At 42.4% G+C, this 18898-nt stretch overlaps 1 protein-coding gene across 2 annotated transcripts in view; it reads left to right on the top strand.

The window, feature by feature from the left end:
* The first annotated feature begins 777 nt into the window (after positions 1–777).
* Positions 778–18898, top strand: part of Znf292 (zinc finger protein 292) — an 81476-nt gene continuing 63355 nt past the window's right edge. The window contains exon 1 of one of the 2 annotated variants that reach the window (XM_038347224.1): positions 778–796. In XM_038347224.1, the coding sequence (XP_038203152.1) occupies positions 788–796 (9 nt within the window). In that variant the 5' untranslated portion in view covers positions 778–787. Of the gene's footprint in view, positions 797–1382; positions 1551–18898 lie in introns of those variants that run through there. The other variant, XM_038347223.1, reaches the window with a different exon arrangement.

Raw genomic sequence — 18898 nt, 5'->3', positions numbered from 1 at the left:
ATTGTAGCCCAGGCTGGATTGGACCAGGAGACCCAAGACTTCAGCTTCCTGCTCGCTGCTGTTTTGTTTAAGCCAACAGCCAGGAAGAATTTTTACTTTAGATAACTAAAAAAAAAATATATATATATATATATATATTGCTCAGTCAGAACATATTAGAAAATAAACTAGGTGTCTTGTCTCTATTTGTTTTGTAAAGGATTCGGTTGTAAGAAAGGCATCTTCCTCTTGCCTCTAATAGTAGCATTAGGTTGTGGGGGGGGGGGTTGTTTGTTTTGTTTGTTTTTACTGGCCTGAAACTGGCTGTGTAGCTTACCTGAACTTCTGATACTTCTGTTTCCAGCTGGGGAGTGGTTAAATTAAACAAGGAGCTGTGTGCCTTTGACCTGGTTTTTTCCAGTGCGGTGAACTGAACCGGGTCCCTCGGTGGAAGTCAGGCACTCTACCGACTTTGTCACACATCCCCAAACATTGGCTTTGCTATTAACTTGATTATGAGATTTATGGTTAAGTACTTTGATTTTCTGAGCACCTCTTATTCCCCCCACACACACTTTAAAATTTTGTTTCAGTGTCTCATAAAGCGTGGGCTGGGCTGGCCGAGAAAATACTATGTAGCCAGGGATGAACTTCTGAACCTCCTGCCTCCATTCAGGGCTGGAACTACAAAGGTGCACACAAGACACAGCCCTCTCTACAGTTCTATGCCAAAGATACATTGCTTTCGGGGTGCAAGTAAAAAAATATGGATTAGAAGGTCGTCTGTTTGCAGCACCAAAGGGGGAAAATGCTGGAGGTATGTATTTACTGCCATCCTTGTTATTTTACTTTGGAATCCTTAATGGTGTTCTTTTTCCTTGACCTACTTTCAAGAGCCTGCATTAGGTGTCAATTCTTGTAGCGGGCAGCAATCATAAACAGTGGCGAAACAGATTTATTTTTTTTAAAAAAAGCGTTTGCGCCTTAAAAACCGCCTGGCTACAACGCTAATCATTTCGGTCTGGTTGTATTCTCTCCAAACTATACTTTTCTCGTATTCGCTGCTAGGGTTTTCCAGAATGAGAACTGAACCTCATTCTGTTGTGACCCAGTTGTTCCCCTTGTGGGCCCTCAACACCTAGAGAGCATGTTTCCAGGAGGCGTTCTTGGGTGAGCGCGGAGACCAGGGCAGGCGCGGGCTTCCCACTCAGCCCTGGCCTCCAGCTCTTCTGCAGCCCGTGCGGCCGCCAGGGCCGCGGCCGCCGAAGCCTGAGCTCGCTGCAGCCCCGCACCGCCGGCCTTTGTACGTGCGCCCAGGCGTGCCAGCGCACCGGGCACGTGACCCCGCCGAACGTGGCATTGTGTTATCACGTGACCCAGGTGCGTACGCGACGGAGCGGGCTGCGAAGATGGCGGACGATGAGGCCGAGCAGGAGCGCCTGAGCGGCGGCGGCTGCGCGGCGGAGCTGCGGCGCCTGGGCGAGAGGCTGCAGGAGCTGGAGCGGCGGCTGTGCGAGAGCCGGGAGCCCGCCGTGGAGGCCGCCGCCGCCTACTGCCGGCAGCTGTGCCAGGTGAGCCCCTCCCCCTCCGCGGGGCCTGAGCGGCCGGAGCGCGGGCGGTCCGCGCCTTTGTGTTCAGCGGCCGGGGCTGGGCCGGGTGGCCTCGGGCTCGGCGCACGCTCCCCGGGCTGCGCCGCGGGCTCCGGGTCTGGGCCGTCGCGCGGGAGTTCCCCGCTCCCGGCCGGTGTGCGCGGTCGTCCGGCCTTTGTTGTTGGGTTAGGCTCTCGGACCGTAAGGTCTTTGTTGATGTTCCCGAGCCAATCCCGCCGGACCTGCAAGCTGGGAGTGGCGGCGGCGTCTGCGGTGCGCGGCCGTTAGTGCGGGCTGCTCTCCGCGGTGCAAGGGAGCTGTCACCCGTTCCGGAGTCGGTTGTCCCTTGGGGGCGGCTTTTCCAGTGTCAGTTTCTTCTTTACGTTCCGGAAGAGTAGGATTTCCGGCCCCCTGCACCCCCACCTCCACCCCACATTTCTTGGGTTCTTTCCTGTTGAGTGTCTTAGTTGACAAGGGATTTGTGTTTAGGTCGGTTGCAGACCTTCCCATTCTTTCTTGCCCAAGGACATTGCTTTCGAACAGCGTATTCTAACTAGGATTTAGAATGTTAAGAACAGTTTGCTTATGTCAGAAATCAGAGTGTGGGTCTACATTTGGACTTAATCATGACTCCCCCAGATAACATGTGAAATTTCAAGGGGCTGCTGCTTGCGTTGGAGAACGTTGATAAAATTGCCCAAGTGAGGAAGAAATAGACCGTTTTCACACTACGAGTGAACCTAGTGGATGTCTCATTGTTGAGATTTTGTTTTGGAAACACTGAGGTTTGAACAGTGGTGGAGCATTTTTGGATTGTAGAGTTATTCTTTCTGTCGCCAGGTTCCAGATTCTACAATCTTTCTGTGTAGGCTCAGGGTACCAGATCTTATACAGAAGAATATCCATTGCTATATGCACTTTATGCTTATACATGGTTTGATGGCTACTCATTATTTTTAAAAGAACTTTTGTAGGATCGAGGATGGCTTGTTTATAGATGTATGCAATAAGAAAGTTGGAGGCAGCATTAGAGAGTCATTCTTTAAGAATTTTTGAAATTTCTGCCCTGAAAAAGTGCTCACTTATTCTTACTTAGTCTTTATATGCAAAGCTCATTTTAAACTGGAGAAATTATTTTAGTGTAATTTACAAATAGGCTCTTGCTTATAAGTGGAGTCCACTTTTGGAGGTTTTGTTTGTTAAGTGTATGTCACCTTTTGGGAGATTGGTTTGTTCGTTTTGAGATGGAAGCTTACTGTGTAGGCCTGGCTGGCATTGAATTTTGGGTAGTCGTCCTACTTCAACCATCCCAAATGCTGGGATTTCAGAGTTGCCCCACCATGACCAATTTGGAGTCAGCTTTTTAACCTGTAGAAAAATATTAAAGTATTTTAGTTTGGAATATTAATTCCCTACTAGTGTCCATTGATGATGGTTTTAAGGATGAATAATTCTGGGAAAATGAAGTCTCATGCAATAAAGACCATAGGGCTCTTTATTTTTGGCGATTAATATAAAAGTGTTGTTCTGTGTGTGTATGTGTGAGTGTATAAAATGGTACTAGGGATAGAGCATGCTAGGTACATCATCAGTTCTTAAAGTTACTTTTAATGAATGAAACAGTTTTTAAAAATGAAGTTATTTTCCTATGTTGGATTTATTAAGTGATGAGTCTTAAATCATTTTTATTATCTTTTTTATTTTTTATTATGAGTTCATAAATCATTTTTATTATCTTGATTAAAAAATCAAACTAATGAAATAATCAGTGGTAGTTTCAAAAATTATAAGTTATAATTCATATTGAGGACAGTATTACATAGCACAGACTGGCCTCAAACTCACTTAGTGGAGGATGGCCTTAAATCTTCGATTTTCTTGTTTCCATCTCTCCAGTGCTGGGATTACAAGTGTGTTCCATGATGCTGGGTTTTTTTTTTTTGTTTTGTTTTTTTGTTTTGTTTTGTTTTGTTTTTTCGAGACAGGGTTTCCCTGTAGTTTCTAGAGCCTGTCCTGGAACTAGCTCTTGTAGACCAGGCTGGCCTCGAACTCAGAGATCCGCCTGCCTCTGCCTCCCGAGTGCTGGGATTAAAGGCATGCGCCACCACCGCCCGGCTTATGATGCTGGGTTTTATCTCATGCTGAGGGTCACCCAGTGTCTCTTGGGTTCTAGGCATGCACATTCTAAAGACTGATTTATGCTCTCCACCCCCAAATTATAAGCCATAAAAGTGATCTCTAGATCTGGTATACAGCCCTAATCCTGCATTTGAGAGGCTGAGGCAGGCAGGTGGGATTTTTGAGGTCACCCTGGGCCACATAGAGAATGGGGGTGGGGTTCCAACGCAAACATTTTTAAGAACTAGTCTGGACATCTACTTCAGTTAACATGGGATTTACTGTTAGAAGTAGGAGCTAGAAATCAAGTCTTCTTTTCTAACCTTTGAATTGCAATTCAACCTTTTCTACATCTTTCTCCTGTCTAGAACTGGGCTGTTCGCGCTTCAGGAATGCCAGAATGGATAACCTTATCAGTCACAGAGCTTCAGAGATAGTATTCTGTGAGCCTTGAGCAATGCTCACTTTTGTGTTTATTTAACGATTGTTTTGTGTGTGTGTGTGTGTGTGTGTGTCCCCGTGTGCATGTGTCACAGCATGTAGGTGTGAAGAAAGGCTTGCAGGAGTCAGTTCTCTCCTACCACGTGAGATCCAGAGATCAACTCAGGACTTCACTAGCCCGATTTTTATTTATATATATTATTAGAAATATTTTATGGTTTATTTTTATCTAATGTGTATGGGTGTTTTGTCTGCATTTATGTTTATGCATCATGAATCAGAATATATGACACCATCATGAAGAGGGTGTCAGACTCACTTGACATTCGGGGCTCTCTGCAACTACCATGCCAGTAAGAGTAACAGTCTGAGGGAGGCAAGACAGTATTTTGATTCCACGTGACTAAAAAGCCAGTATTTGCAGGAGACCTGCTTTGGCAGGGGTGTTCAGGTCCCAAAGGGACCAGCTTCTGCATGATGAGGGCAACATTAACGGACGCTCAGACCAACACACCATCTGAGGGAGAATCAGATTGTCTGCCAGCGCACTGTATTGAGAAAAGATTGCAGCTTTTATACTGTATAGTTTCACACAGGACTAAATGTGAGAGAGGGCCCTGTGAACTGGGGTGTGGTTTAGACCAGCTGTTGAGGAATCTAGATTGACCTTGACAATAGGCACCACAAGTTTCTCTTGCTAGAGATAAGAATAACTGCTTTACCAAGTGACAACTTTCCTCAAGCCCCCAAGGGAATGAAGACCTTTATCCAAATGCCTCATCTTGGGAAAAGAACTACTTTGGGGTAGCAGACACTGTTACAGTTTCTTAGTCGTAACTCTGTGGGCCTGTTCCCTCATAACACTCCCAAAAGGGAAGGTCCTGGTGTCTTACTTTCCCCATTATACTGGACCATTCTGATTTCTCTATATTTATTAACTGAACTCTTGCCCTTAATGGCCTCAGGCTTTGGATATGAATTGTAGGTATTTTATCCTTGGGATCACATGTGTCTAGTAAATCTCTAATGTTCCTGTTCTTGGTGTAATTAGGAAGACACATTGGAGTTCTTGATTCCATGGTGGCAGTGATTTTTTTTTTCCCCAAAGAACTATTTTGTTTAGAGAGGCTACATTGTACACATTTTCATCCTTTATCAAAGCCGGCACAAAATTTCCCACAGGGGAAGGTATTAATGTTGAGGATTATTAGAAATGGAAGTAAAAAGGTGCTGGAGAAGTGTGGTCTGCAGTATTGAAATGCTGGAACTTTGTCAGGCACCATGGACCACCATGCCAACCAAGTATTGCTTCTGACTGACTGACCCCTCAAGTAGTTTTTTAAAGATAGATTTAAGTGCAGCACAATTTGGTGAAAAGTTTCCTGGTTAATCCCATGTGCACAATAAAGTTTAAGATGTGATTGCATCTAAACTCTGTCATGTGACATCTTCTGTAAAGATAGGTTCTATGGATTGACAAGCTTTCCTGTGAGAGTGTGGGGAGGATTTGGTGTGGTCTCACAGCACAAGGGTCATCAGACTATTACCCGCATCTACTCAGCCTTCGGGGTGGATAACAAGCTATGCATCCCTTCATTTGAAGGAACAACCCTGCATGTTTAACGTTTCTGGTTTCCTTAGTGCTTATTTGTGATCCATGCCTCCCACAGAACTTGGGCTACAAATAGCTGTTAACACATGTGTGGGTGCTGGGAACCTACCACAGGTCCTCTTCAAGAGCAACGGGTGCTTTAACCATTGAGCCCATCTCCAGCCCTATTTATTTTAAGATCAGTATTATTTTATGTTTGTGTGGCATGTGTGGCTGCAGCCCTGTCACAGTGTATACGTGGAGCTCAAATGACTGCTTTCAAAACTGGATTGTACTTTTTTTGCTTGCTTGCCTGCCTGTCTTCCCTCAAACTTTGTTGTCCATATATATGGGGCAGAGTATGTTACAGTTGTATGCATTATGTAATGATTGAATCAGTGTTATTGGCTCCACCACCTCAAAACATCAGTAATTTCTTTGTAATGAAGCCATTCTATAACCTTTATTCTAGCTAGCTATTTTGATAAACACATTACATTATTTTTGTTACTCTAACATGTAATAGGGCATCCTATTTCTTTTTTTTCTCTCATTTTTTTATTGAAGATTTCCATCTCCTCCCCTCCTCCTCCCCCTCCCCTCCCCTCCCTTCCACCCATACCCCCACTCCACCCCTCTCCAAAGACAAAGAGCCATCAGGGTTCCCTTCACTATGTTGAGTCCAAGGTCCTCCCAGCTCCCCCTAAGTCCAGGAAGGTGAGCAACCAAACTGACAAGGCTCACAGGGAGCCCGTCCATGCTGTAGCGTTCATGTTCATTGCCGGGATGGGGGGATGGGGAGAGAAAAGTGTGAAGTGGAGGCAGAGGGCATCCTATTTCTAATTGTAACTTTGTAGTATTAAATAAATTCTGTTTGTACCCTCTTTCCCTAGTCTCTGGTTCCACAGTTTGGATTCTACATGTTTTGTGTTTATGTGTTGGGTTCCTTTAACTGAACTTCACGTCTTCCAGTTTAGTCCATGTTTTTGTAAATGATAGGATTTCACCATTTTATGGCTGAATAGTATTCCATTGTGTACGCGTCTCACATTTTCTTTGTCCATTTATCAGTTGATGGGCACTTGGTTGATTTCCTATCTTGGTTGTGGATAGTCTCCACTGGACATGACATACTGATTTCATTTCCTTTGGATGTATACCCAGCAGTGGGATTTTTGGCTTTCATGGGATTTTGTGGATTTTTGTTTTTGTTTTTCGAGACGGGATTCCTCCTTCTAGCCCTGGCTGTATTTGAACTCACTCTCTAGACCAGGCTGGCTTTGAACTCAGAGATCCTCCTGCCTCTGCCTTCCAAGTGCTGGGATTAAAGATGTGCGTCACCACTGCATGATTTTTTTTTTATTTCTCTTTATTTTATGTTCATTGGTGTGAAGGTGTCAGATCCCATAGAACTGGATTTTCAGACAGTTGTGAGCTGCCATGTGGGTGCTGGGAATTGAACCCTGGTCCTCTGGAAGAGCAGTCAGTGCTCTTAACCGCCGAGCCATTTCTCCAGCCCACCACTGCATGATTTTTGTTTTTAGTTTTATCTTTTTGATAATCACCACTGATTGGGTTAGGCAATTCTGTGGTGTTATTCTTCCTTCATCTGAACCCACAGTGCACGAATTATCATCTAACTGTATTCCTCACTGCCTTATTGTGATTTAAGTGGTATTTTCCTGTTAATTAGTGAAATTTAGGATTTTTTTTCATGATACATCCTTCTGAGAAGATTCTATCAAAGTGGTTTTTTTTATACTATTTATGTGTTAGTTTTTTGTTGTTTGTTATTGGTTTTTTTTGTTTTTTTTTTTTTTTCCGAGACAGGGTTTCTCTGTGGCTTTGGAGTCTGTCCTGGAACTAGCTCTTGTAGACCAGGCTGGTCTCGAACTCACAGAGATCTGCCTGCCTCTGCCTCCCGAGTGCTGGGATTAAAGGTGTGCGCCACCACCGCCCGGCCTGTTTGTTATTGTTTGAATTGTTATACAGGAATAGTTTGTAGAAACAATTTTTCCCCTCCTATTCAGAACGTTCTCTTTATCGTGCATATTTCTTCCTGTACAGAAGTTCTGCTGGGACTTTTAGCTGGATGTAATACCCATCACTTAATTTTGCGTTTAGGGTTATATCTAAAAAGTCGTTGCCTAGTCTTTTTTCTTCAGTAGTTTTATAGTTTATACTGAAGTCTTTAATGTTTTGAGTTGTTTTGTATATAGTGAAAGAAAGGAGTTCAGCATAATTTTTCTCCTTGGGGATGTTAGGTTTGTGAGTTCCACTTTCTGAAGACAGTATTCTTCCCTAATGTATGTTCTTGACACCTTGGAGAACACTAGTTAACTGTTGGTATGTGAGCTAAAAATGAATTTGTTTAAATTTTAAGTTTACCTCAGCAGGAATTGGGTTGGAGAATACAGTCAACACACAGAACTAGAAATTGCTTATGACCCCTAGGTTACGCAGAAGGCCCTGACCTCCACACCATCCTTCTCTGCTGTGCCTGAGAAGAGTGCAGAGCAGTAGAACATGGATGTGGGGGAGAACCTGTTGTAGATCTCTAATTTTCCTGTTTTTTGAAAGTTAGCTTAAAATTATTTTTATGTAACTATATATTTTAATTATATTACATATTTTCTTAATATTGGCTCACAGTGAGATCATAAGATCCCTAGGGATAATCTCTGACATTGTTTCAGAATGTTTTCTCTAGTTCTTACTGTAAAGCTGGCTGTCTAGACGGAATTTTTTGAATGGCTATGCTGCTGAGCTGGCTCTGTACTGTTTTCATTGACTGTTTACTACTGTGGGTCAGGAACCAGGGCCATGATTCTTGGTGTTGAGTAGCTCACAGTCTCCAGAAGAGAACAGTGATTTTTAATGTGATTTATCTTTTTACTTCTAAGATGAATACAGTATAATGGAAAGTGTTTTTGTTTAGGAATTTAAATAGAAGCATTGAAGCACTTTAAGATAATTACTCATTGAAAAGGAAGCCAATTTAGTAGTTGAACAGTGGTTTGTTTGGGTATAATGTTTGCTTATGATATTGCATACTGGACCACTTGCTGATTGTGACTTGTTTCAAGTTTTTGTCTTATGGTGGCTGGCTTCTGTTTTTAAACACTTTGCTTGTTTTGACTGCTTGGGATTGAACCCTAGGAGTTGGTGCTAGGCAAGTGCTTTACCACTGAGCTATACCCCAAGCCTACCATGTGTTTTAAAGGTTGGAATTCTAGAATTGTGTCATTCAAACGCACGCACACACAGACACACGATTTTCATAATTCTAGTGACTTGGTTTGTGAAAGTAGCATTTAGTTCAATAAACCTGGGTTCTGAATTCCTGGAGTAGGAGTCCTGCCCGTGACTATTTGTCCTCTTCCCAGATAACCACTGTGGTATTGAGAAACACAGGAGTTTTCGCGTTTAGATAAGTGAGTTCCAGCAGTACAGACAGTTTAGAAACAGGTTCAGGTAAAAGAGCTTCAAATTTAAATGTAACTATACTGAGTGTTAACAAATTTACTTAGCACAGTTGCAGGTAATCACTTAAAACAACTGTTTACAATAATTTGCCACTGAGTCCCAGCCTTTTGGCTAAGCTAAGGTCAGTCAGTCAAGGCTCAGCAGGGTTTAATTGTAAATGAAAAAGAAAATGAAGTGGAGCCTGGTGGGTGGCTCCTACCTGTAATCCCTGCAATGAGGAGGCTCAGTGGGAGGATTGCTATGGATTTGAGGCCTGCCTGGGCTACTTGATAAGATACCTGTCTCTTCCCCCATCTCTTGTAATTGTGTTGTGCCTAGATCACGACCCCCAGAGAGATCCCCAGAGAGGTCCAGACTGTAATAAGCAAGGTTTATTTAGCGTAATACGAACCAGTTTGGAACCCATCTCTAACCCCCACTGCAGTGAGGTAGAGGGGAATTGTAGCTCGCCTGTGGGGTAAGCTTTTAAAGGTGTAACTACAAAGAGGCTTTTTGAAGCTGCTTTGGCACGGGTGCAAGGTCTTTTGCTCTGTCCCTTCCTGCTATGCTTTTTCTTTTTTTATTGCTTTATAAATAATACAATTCAAAATTTTCACCTCCCATTTTCCTCCCCCTCCAGTCCTAAGAGAAGGCAGGGTACCCTGCCCTATGGGAAGTCCAAGTCCCTCCCTTCTCCATCCAGGCTTAGGAAACTTTGCATCCAAACAGACTAGTATCCCAAAAAGCCAGTACATGCAGTAGAATCAAATACCAGTGCCATTATCATTGGCTTCTCAGTCAGCCCCCATTGTCAGCCACATTCAGAGAGTCTGGTTTGATCACATGCTCGTTCAATCTCAGTCCAGCTGGCCTTGGTGAGCTCCCATTAGATCAGTCACACCGTCTCAGTGGGTGGATGAACCACTCGCAGCCCCAACTTCCTTGCTCATATTCTCCCTCCTTCTGCTCTTCATCTGGACCTTGGGAGCTCAGTCCAGTGCTCCAGTATGGGTCTCTGTCTCTATCTCCATTCATTGCCGGATGAAGGTTCTATGGTGATATTCAAGATATTCATCAGTCGGGGCTGGAGAAATGGCTCAGAGGTTAAAGCACTGACTGTTCTTCCAAAGGTCCTGAGTTCAATTCCCAGCAATCACATGGTGGCTCACAATCATCCGTAATGAGATATGGTGCCCTCTTCTGGCATGTAGCATATATACAGGGAAAACTCTGTATACATAATAAATAAATCGTTTAAAAAAAGGATACTCATCAGTGTGGCTATGGGACAAGACCAGTTCAGGCACCCTCTCCTCTACTGCCCAAGGACCTAGGTGGGGACATCCCCTTGGACACCTGGGAACCCCTCTAGGAGCCAAGTCTTTTGCCAACCCTAAAATGGTTCCCTTAATTAAGATATCTTCTTCCCTGCTCGCTCCCATATCCGCCCTTCCTGCATCTCAGCCGTCCCACTACCCCAAGCTCTCCCCAATCCTCCCCTTCTCCCTTCTCTCTCACCCTCTTCCCTTTCCTCCACCCCACCCCCACTCCCATGCTCCCAATTTTTGCCTGGCAATCTTGTCTGCTTACAATTTCCAGGAGAATCTATATATGTTTTTCTTTGAGTTCATCTTATTATTTAGCTTCTCTAGGATTGCGAACTATAGGCTCACTGTCCTTTGTTTATGGCTAGGTCAGCTAGGTTTTTTTGTTCTTAGAGCAAGGTCACCCTGTTCTTGACTCAGGCCATCTTTATCAGCCTGTACCAGGTGGCTGGCTGGGCTGAGCTGAGTGTCCTTGTGTTTGGAATCTTCCGAGTGGGAGGGGGAGAAGGAAAGTGCTGTCTTTCTGGGAACATGAGGTTAGTCTGTTTCTACTTTTAAAATATTCTGCTAGGAAATTCTTTCTCGTCCCTTTGAGAATAAAGGGTGAGGGTCCCACAATTGAAAATCTGAACTTCTCTTTTTTTTCTTTCTTTTTTCCTATCTTCTTTTTGAAACAGTCTCACACTGTAACCCTGGCTGGCCTGGAACTTGCTGTGTAGACCAGGTTTTCTGTAGGTTCACAGAAATTTGCCTGCCTCTGCGTCCCAAGTACTGGGATTAAAGAAATTTGAATTTTTAAGGAAACATTTAAACCAGGCATTGTGGCACTGTGTGTGGTTTTTGCATGTAATCCCAGCATTCTGGAGACAGAAGCAGGAGAAATGAGAGTTCAAGGCCAACCAGGTAGCCGGAGAGATGATGGCCCAACCATTGAATGCTTGAGGCTCTTCCAGAGGACCCTGGTTCAGTTACTAGCACCCAAGTTGAGTGATTCATAATCTGTAATTCCTGCTCCAGGGGATCCAGTGTCCTCTTGCCACCATGGCATCTACACATATGACATACATACACATACACGTAAAAATATATTTTTTTTTTCCGAGGCAGGGTTTCTCTGTAGCTTTGCAGCCTGTCCTGGAACTAGCTCTTGTAGACCAGGCTGGCCTGGAACTCAAAGAGATCTGCCTGCCTCTGTCTCCCGAGTGCTGGGATTAAAGGAGTACGCCACCACCGCCTGGCAAAAAAATAAAATATTTTTAAAGAGAAAAATAAAGCATTTATATTCAAGGACCTAGGTTTAGAAAGTATAGGAGTTGTAAGATGCTGGAGACTGTAGTAAGATATACATTTATGCAGCAAGACTTAAATACCACTTCATTATGACTGTTCGGAAATGTCAGAAGGCTGTGTATCATTAAACAAAATAGTTTTGCTTTTGCATACTGGGAATTGAATCTAGTGCCCTCTAATACGTATGTAATAAACTAAACCACTTAGGCTTGTGTAATGTAAGTATACTCTAATGTTAGAACAGTGACAGAATTGCCTTGTAATTTATTTGTAAAAATGTATTCCTGATTTTTTTTTTTGTGTGTGTGTGTATGTGTGCTTAGGTTTATTTATTCTTTTAGTTTAACGGGCTTTGGGGTTTTACCTTCATGTATGTCTCTGTGAGGATGCCAGATGCCCTGGAACTGGAATTACAGACAGTTGAGAACTGCCATGTGGGTGCTGGGAATTGAAACCAGGTCCTTTGGAAGAGCAGCCAGTGCTCTTAACCACTGAGCCCTCTCTCTAGCCCCTGTATTCATATTATTAAGCAACATGTGATTGTGCATTGAAATGGACAGTAAATGTTCAGACCCAAGGAGGTACATACAGTGAAAACTTGATCCTTCCATTTTAAAACTTTTTCTTGTTTTAGGTGTGTGTGTGTGTGTGTGTGTGTGTGTGTGTGTGTGTATGGTATACATATTGGTATGGTAGGAATCTTAATAGTTAAGGTAACATACTTCACCTTGTGCCTTTCTATTGTTTCTAGTGCTTGACTGATGGAGCCCAGGCCTTCTGGAGGCAAGCACTTCACACTGAGCTATATCCCAGCCCTGTTTTATTTCTTTATGTGTTTGACTCAAAATACATTGTCTTGATAATTTTGTAGCAAATTATTCAACTTTTTGGCTTTGTGTTTTAAAATTGAAAAACAGTCAGGCATAAAGATAACAAACATTTGTAATCTCAGCACTCAGTGTAAATTACAGTGTGAAATTTTGTGAAAACAACAACAAAAGTCCCAACATCAAGCAACAAAAGTCTGCCTGATAATTGTGGTTTGGGATTGTGCCTTACTAGGTAATTATTGGTTGATATTCAGAAGAGTAAGCCATCTATTTATTTATTTACTCACTTATTTGTGATTATTTCTGTGTGCTTGGGTGTTTTACCTGCATGTGTGTATGTGTACCATGTACATCCCTGGTGCCTGTAGAGGCCAGAAGAGGGTATGGGATCCCCTGGGATGCAACTCAGTGGTAAAGTATTTAACTAGCAGGGCCAAAGCTTTAATTTGTCAGTTTTAAAAATGTAAGGGCAGAGTGTTTGAAAGTGCATAAGCATGTTCCTTAAGAATCAGCCTGATTTTGATTAGCGGCTATCTCAATTGGTAGGTACATTAAATCAGAATATAAGATGACTTGCTTCTTAATTAGGGATAATTACTTTAGGTATTGAGGGAGAAATAGGCCATTTAAATTGTAAAAACTTAAATAACACCCTTAGGAAATATTTTAAATTTTCTTAATTAGTGTGGTTTGCATACTGAAGACAGTAAGTCCTACTTTCTAAAGAAAGTGCTTATGTCAATTTTAGCAAAGGAGGAAACTACCCAACTTCTTTCTGCTTCTTTGTACGTTTTGGTCTGAAAATAAAACGAGGAATGAGATGTATTCTGTAGCTGCCTTTTATACCTTTGCTTCTTGGTTTATTGATTTTTCAGTGCTGGAGAGCCAAACCTGGAATCTTGATCTTGCTAGCAAGTACTCCACTAGTGATTTAGACCCTCAGCCCCTTGCAACATTTCCTTAGCAATACAGAAAACAGGATTTTTGTTCTGAGACAAGGTCTCCTGTAGCCTGGGGCTTGCTATGCAGCTAAGGAGGATCTTGAGCTCCTGATCTGTCTCTACCTTTCTAGTGCTGTGGCTCCCTGAGTACTTCCTGGTTGTACTTTAGAAGAAAAATGTTATTTTTTCTTCTCTAACTTTGCATTAAAAATTTAATGATCTCTGAGTATACATATTTAGCCAAGGAGATTTCTTATCAAATGCATCTTTTCTTTATTTAATCATAGTTGTGGAGTGCATCTCTGCTGTTACTGCTTACAAAACTCAGGGAATATATACACAGTTGAGCAATAACATTAGGTAGGTAGTGAGACTAGTGATAAATACAGTAAGTGGAGTATGGGTTGGGTAAAGAGAAGTAGAGCTTTTTGGAAAAAATGCTTTTGAGACTATAGCTTTATGCTGGCCAGGAACTCATTACATAGACCCAGATTCCCTCAATTTATGACAATTCGCAGCATATTGATACTGGAATTACAAGTATGAGCTACTACACCCTTTTCAAAGTATCTTAAAAGATCTATTTTATTTTATGTGTATGAGTGATTTTTGTCTGTATCATATGTGTGCCTGCTACCCACATAAGACAGAAGAGGGAGTTGGATCCCCTGGAACTAGAATTACAGATGTTTGAGAGCTACTGTGTGAGTGCTAGAGACCAAACCTAGGTCTGTTGTGGTGTTCGAATCCACTGGGAGAAACCAAAATCTAAGGCTCAATTCAAATTTAGACTAAATGAATCTATTCTTACTGTTAACAGAAGGACGGCAGCCTTAGAACCAGACAGCACGCCATGTGGAAAGGGGTTAAAGTTGACATCAGAAAGGTGTGTGTGTGTGTTTATGACTATCCTTGGAATCCACAACTGGGCAGGAAAATTGTTTTTCTTCCCTCAGTCATTTCTTCTTTTCCCACTTTATAGTAATAAGATCATTCCATCCCATTCCAGGTTTTACAGAAGCAAAGGCAGCTGTTAATACTTCAGAGCCCATTATTCTGTTCTCTCTCACCTGCAGGCCAGTAAGATCTCCCAGATCAAAAGGCCAATGACCCTTAAGGGATGCCTGGCTCCATATTAAGTTTCTTCAGTCATCACAAGGGAGCTGTGTAAATTATTACTCAGGTCTGAACACTTTCGTGACTGGGATAGAGTAGTTCATTTCTAGGCAGTTAGAAAGACAGTGCCATCAGGTTAGGACTGACTGTCATGTCCCCCCAGCAGGTCCTCTGCAAGAGCAATAAGCACTCTTTAACTGTTGAGCCATCTCTCCAGCCCTTATATTTTTATTTAAATAACCAATCAACTTGAGATAGGGTCTTGCAATGTAGTTCAGGCTGGGTTCAAACTCATGGCACTTGTGCTTCAGTCTCCTGGGTGTTGAGGTTAAAAGCATGAGCCACTATGCCTGGAACCTCTCTCTGCTCTCTAGTCTTTGTCTTAAAACAAGTGTTCTACCCCTTCACAATGACTTTGACAATTTTGTAGAATGCCTTTTTATTTTATCATGTTTCTTTACTGTGGTATTGAACCTGGTCTGAAGTCTGATCTTGTCCAATCTAATAGTAGCATCCTAATGCTTATCCTGATCTTAGGTCTTTTTGCTTATGAAGTCTTCCTTTTGTCTTTTTCATTGGTAGTCTAGTGCTTGAAACAATATTTCTAAAGCTTAGATTTTATAGGAACTTAAGAGACTCTGTAGATCCTGAAGCTGAACTTGTGTTCATAAGATGTAACTTTTTCTTGTCACTCTGAAACAGAATTATCACACAATGCTTATTACAATGTGTGATTTTTCCCCTCTCCTCCAGGGAACTGGGGCCTATAGCAGCCGAGCAAGCATGCAACCATAACACTGGTCTACACTGTCTTTTTAGTTTTTTGTTTTTTTTTTTTTTTTTTTTTGCTTTGTTCTGTAGGGTCTCATTGTGTATAGGCTGCCCTCAAACTTGTTCTTTCCGATGCAGTCTTCTGGGCGCTGGCTTTATATACATGTGCTACCATGACTGCCATGTGAGCTGTCTTGATCTATTTTCACGCACTTCTTTTTTTTTTTAAAGTGCCGGGCGGTGGTGGCGCACGCCTTTAATCCCAGCACTTGGAGGCAGAGGCAGATGGATCCCTGTGAGTTCGAGGCCAGCCTGGTCTACAAGAGCCAGTTCCAGGACAAGCTTGATAGCTACAGTAAAACCGTCTGGGAGAAAAAAAAAGTTTATGGTCTTTTGCGTTTATGGTCTACTAGTAGATCATAATCAACAGTTGGAAAAAGAAACTTTTCTTTTGGTAGGGGTGTTTTGCTTGCATATCTGTTTGTGTGCCATGTGTATGAAGTGCCCATGGAGACCAGAAAAAGGCATCATATCCCTTGGAACTGGAGTTACAGACTTTTGTGGGTGACAGGAATTGAGCACTGATTTCCTGAAAGATCAGCCAGTACTCTTAATTGCTGAACCATCTCTCCAGCCCTAGAAAAGAGTTTTTAGGGGATCTTTGGGCCTTGCCTGCCAGTAGCACAGAGCTAAACTACTCCCAAGGTTAAGCTGGCCTTTTAGTTTGCTTGACTCAGATCATTTTTTTTCTTTTTTCCTTGCAGTGCTGACACCTGTATAGGGAGCATCTGCATGCTGTCCCTGAGCATATTCCCAGCTTCCCTCAAAACATTCTACCTGATTAGGAAAACCATCAAATTTAAAATAGTTGTTTTTTGAGTCATGATCTAATGTATCCCAGATCTGGAATCCACTGTGAAGCTGAAGATGACCTTAAGTTCTCAGGTCATACACTCCATTACTGAGAGAAATTAAAAGAGGAACTCAAGGCAGGAGGACCATGTGTGAGAAACAAGCAGAGACCATAGAAGAATGCTGCTTACTTGTATAACTCAGGACCACCTGCCCAGGCGTTATACCACCCAAGGTGGGCTGGACCCTGCCACATCAATCATTAACCAAGAAAATGCCCCACAGACATCTCTCCAGCCCAGGTCTTTTTTTAAACAGCTATTTTCATCACACTTATTTATTTATTTATTTATTTATTTATTTATTGTTCTGCTTGCATGTGTCCCTGCAGGCCAGAAGTTGGCACCAGATTTTATTACAGGTGGTTGTGAGCCACCATGTGGTTGCTGGGAATTGAACTCAGGACCTCTGGAAGAACAAATCAGTGCTCTTAACCACTGAGCCATCTCTCCAGCCCCCTTAGATAGGTTAATATCTTCCAAACTTAATATCAACAAAGAAATTTTAGGCCTAAATTATGCCATCAATCAGTGTATTTAACAGATAACTCTAGAAGGTTGTACCCAACAGGTTAGAGGATACACACTCTACTCAGCAGAACATGGAATCTTCTCCAAAATAGATCACATCATAGGTCACAAAGCAAGCCCTGGAAGATACAAGACATCAAGATAATCCCTTATGCTGTCATACCACAGTAGACATAAAAGTAGAAATAAAGAACAGGAAAGTCTTCAGAAATTTCAGCATTGCCTGGATAATGAACAGACACCTTTGAATGGGCAGTAGGTCACTCAAGAAGTCAGAGAAGAAATTGAAACATTTGTGCACAGATGGATAGCACAACTACTAGATCTCCTGGGACACAGCCAAGGCAGCCCTAAGGGGGAGTTTATATCTGTAAGTGCTCTCATTAAATAATCAGAGACATGCACTCCTGGGACTCCAGAAAACCAAAATGAAGCTATTCCTAGGTGAAACAGAGACACCAATAACAACAAAATTATCAATGAGTTGGGTCTTTAAAAAGTAAACAAAATAAACACCTAGCCAAACCGACAAGAGAAGACCCATATTGATAAAATAGTCTATTGCTACAAAGACTGCAGTGAAATCCAGGACTGTAGAGAATACTTTGAAAATTTATAGTCCCCAAAGTTGGACTCTCTAGAAGAAAAGAAAGCTACTTCTAAATGCATGTGGCTAACCAAAACTACACCCAGAACATAGAGATCGTTATAAGAAATAGAATTGAATCTGTAGGGCTGGAGAAGATGGCTCAGAGGTTAAGAGCATTGCCTGCTCTTCCAAAGGTCCTGAGTTCAATTCCCACCAACCACATGGTGGCTCACAACCATCTGTAATGAGGTCTGGTGCCCTCTTCTGACCTGTAGGCATACACACAGACAAATATTATATGCATAATAAATAAATAATAAATAAAAAAAGGATTGAATCTGTAGCTAAAGTCCACCCACAGTGAAGAGCCTAGCACCAAACAGTCACTTATTTCTATCATTTTTTTTTTCATTTAAAGAGAGGGTCTTACTATGTAATCTGGCTCACCTGGAGCTCAATATATAGCCTCAAAATGATAAGCAATTCTCCTGTCTAGTGATGGGATTAAAGGTGTACACCATGATGCTTGTCTCACTATCAAATTTTTAAAGATTGTCAAACCAGATAAAGATGACAATAAAACTATAGGCCAATTTCTCTTACAAACATAGATGCTAAATTCCCAACAAAATACTTGGAAGTCAAATTTAAGAACATGTTAATATCATACAGGGACTGCAAGATGGCTCGGTCAGTAAGGGTTTGTTGTGTAACATGCTGTGGTTTGAATTATAGTCCCCATAGGCTCATATATTTGAATGCTTGGTCCACCATTGGTGAAAATGTTTTGGGAAGGTTTAGGAAGTGTGGCTTTGTTGGAAGAGGTGTATCACTGAGGGGTAGGCTTTGAGATTTCAAAAGTCCACACCAGGCCCAGTCTCCCTGCCTCCAATTTGCAGATCAGGATGTAAGCTCTTAGCTGCTGCCCCAGAGACATGCCTGCCTTGATGCTGACATGTTTCCCACTGTGATGGTCTTGGACTCACCCTGAAACTGTAAGCAAGCCTTCAATTAAATACTTTACTTTGTAAGTTGCCTTGGTCATGGTATCTCTTCAGAGCAATAGAAAAGTAACTAAGACACCTGAAAGCCTGAAGTTTTGTTTTCAGTTCCCATATAAAAAGATGGTAGGTAGACTGTGTGCGCCTGTTACCTAGCACTGTGGGGGTAGGAGCAGGGCAGAGACAAGCAGATATTGGTACTTGATGGCCAAAGGTGAGAGACCCTATCTGGGAAAAAGTAGAGGTGGAGAGCTATGAAGGAAAACTCCCAAAGCTGATCTCTGGTCTCCACATCTGCATGTCCAGATGAACAGATGCATATTCCATGAAAAGCCCCACCCCATTTGTGATGTTTTACTCTTTACTTTTTTGGCTTTTTGCTCTCTTGGGGGCCTGCCACCAAGCTCCCA

Source organism: Arvicola amphibius, chromosome 11 (genome assembly GCF_903992535.2).
Source record: "Arvicola amphibius chromosome 11, mArvAmp1.2, whole genome shotgun sequence".
Lineage (NCBI taxonomy): Eukaryota > Metazoa > Chordata > Mammalia > Rodentia > Cricetidae > Arvicola > Arvicola amphibius.
The sequence above is the reverse complement of the archived record's forward strand: the minus strand, read 5'-3'. Positions and strand labels throughout refer to the sequence as shown.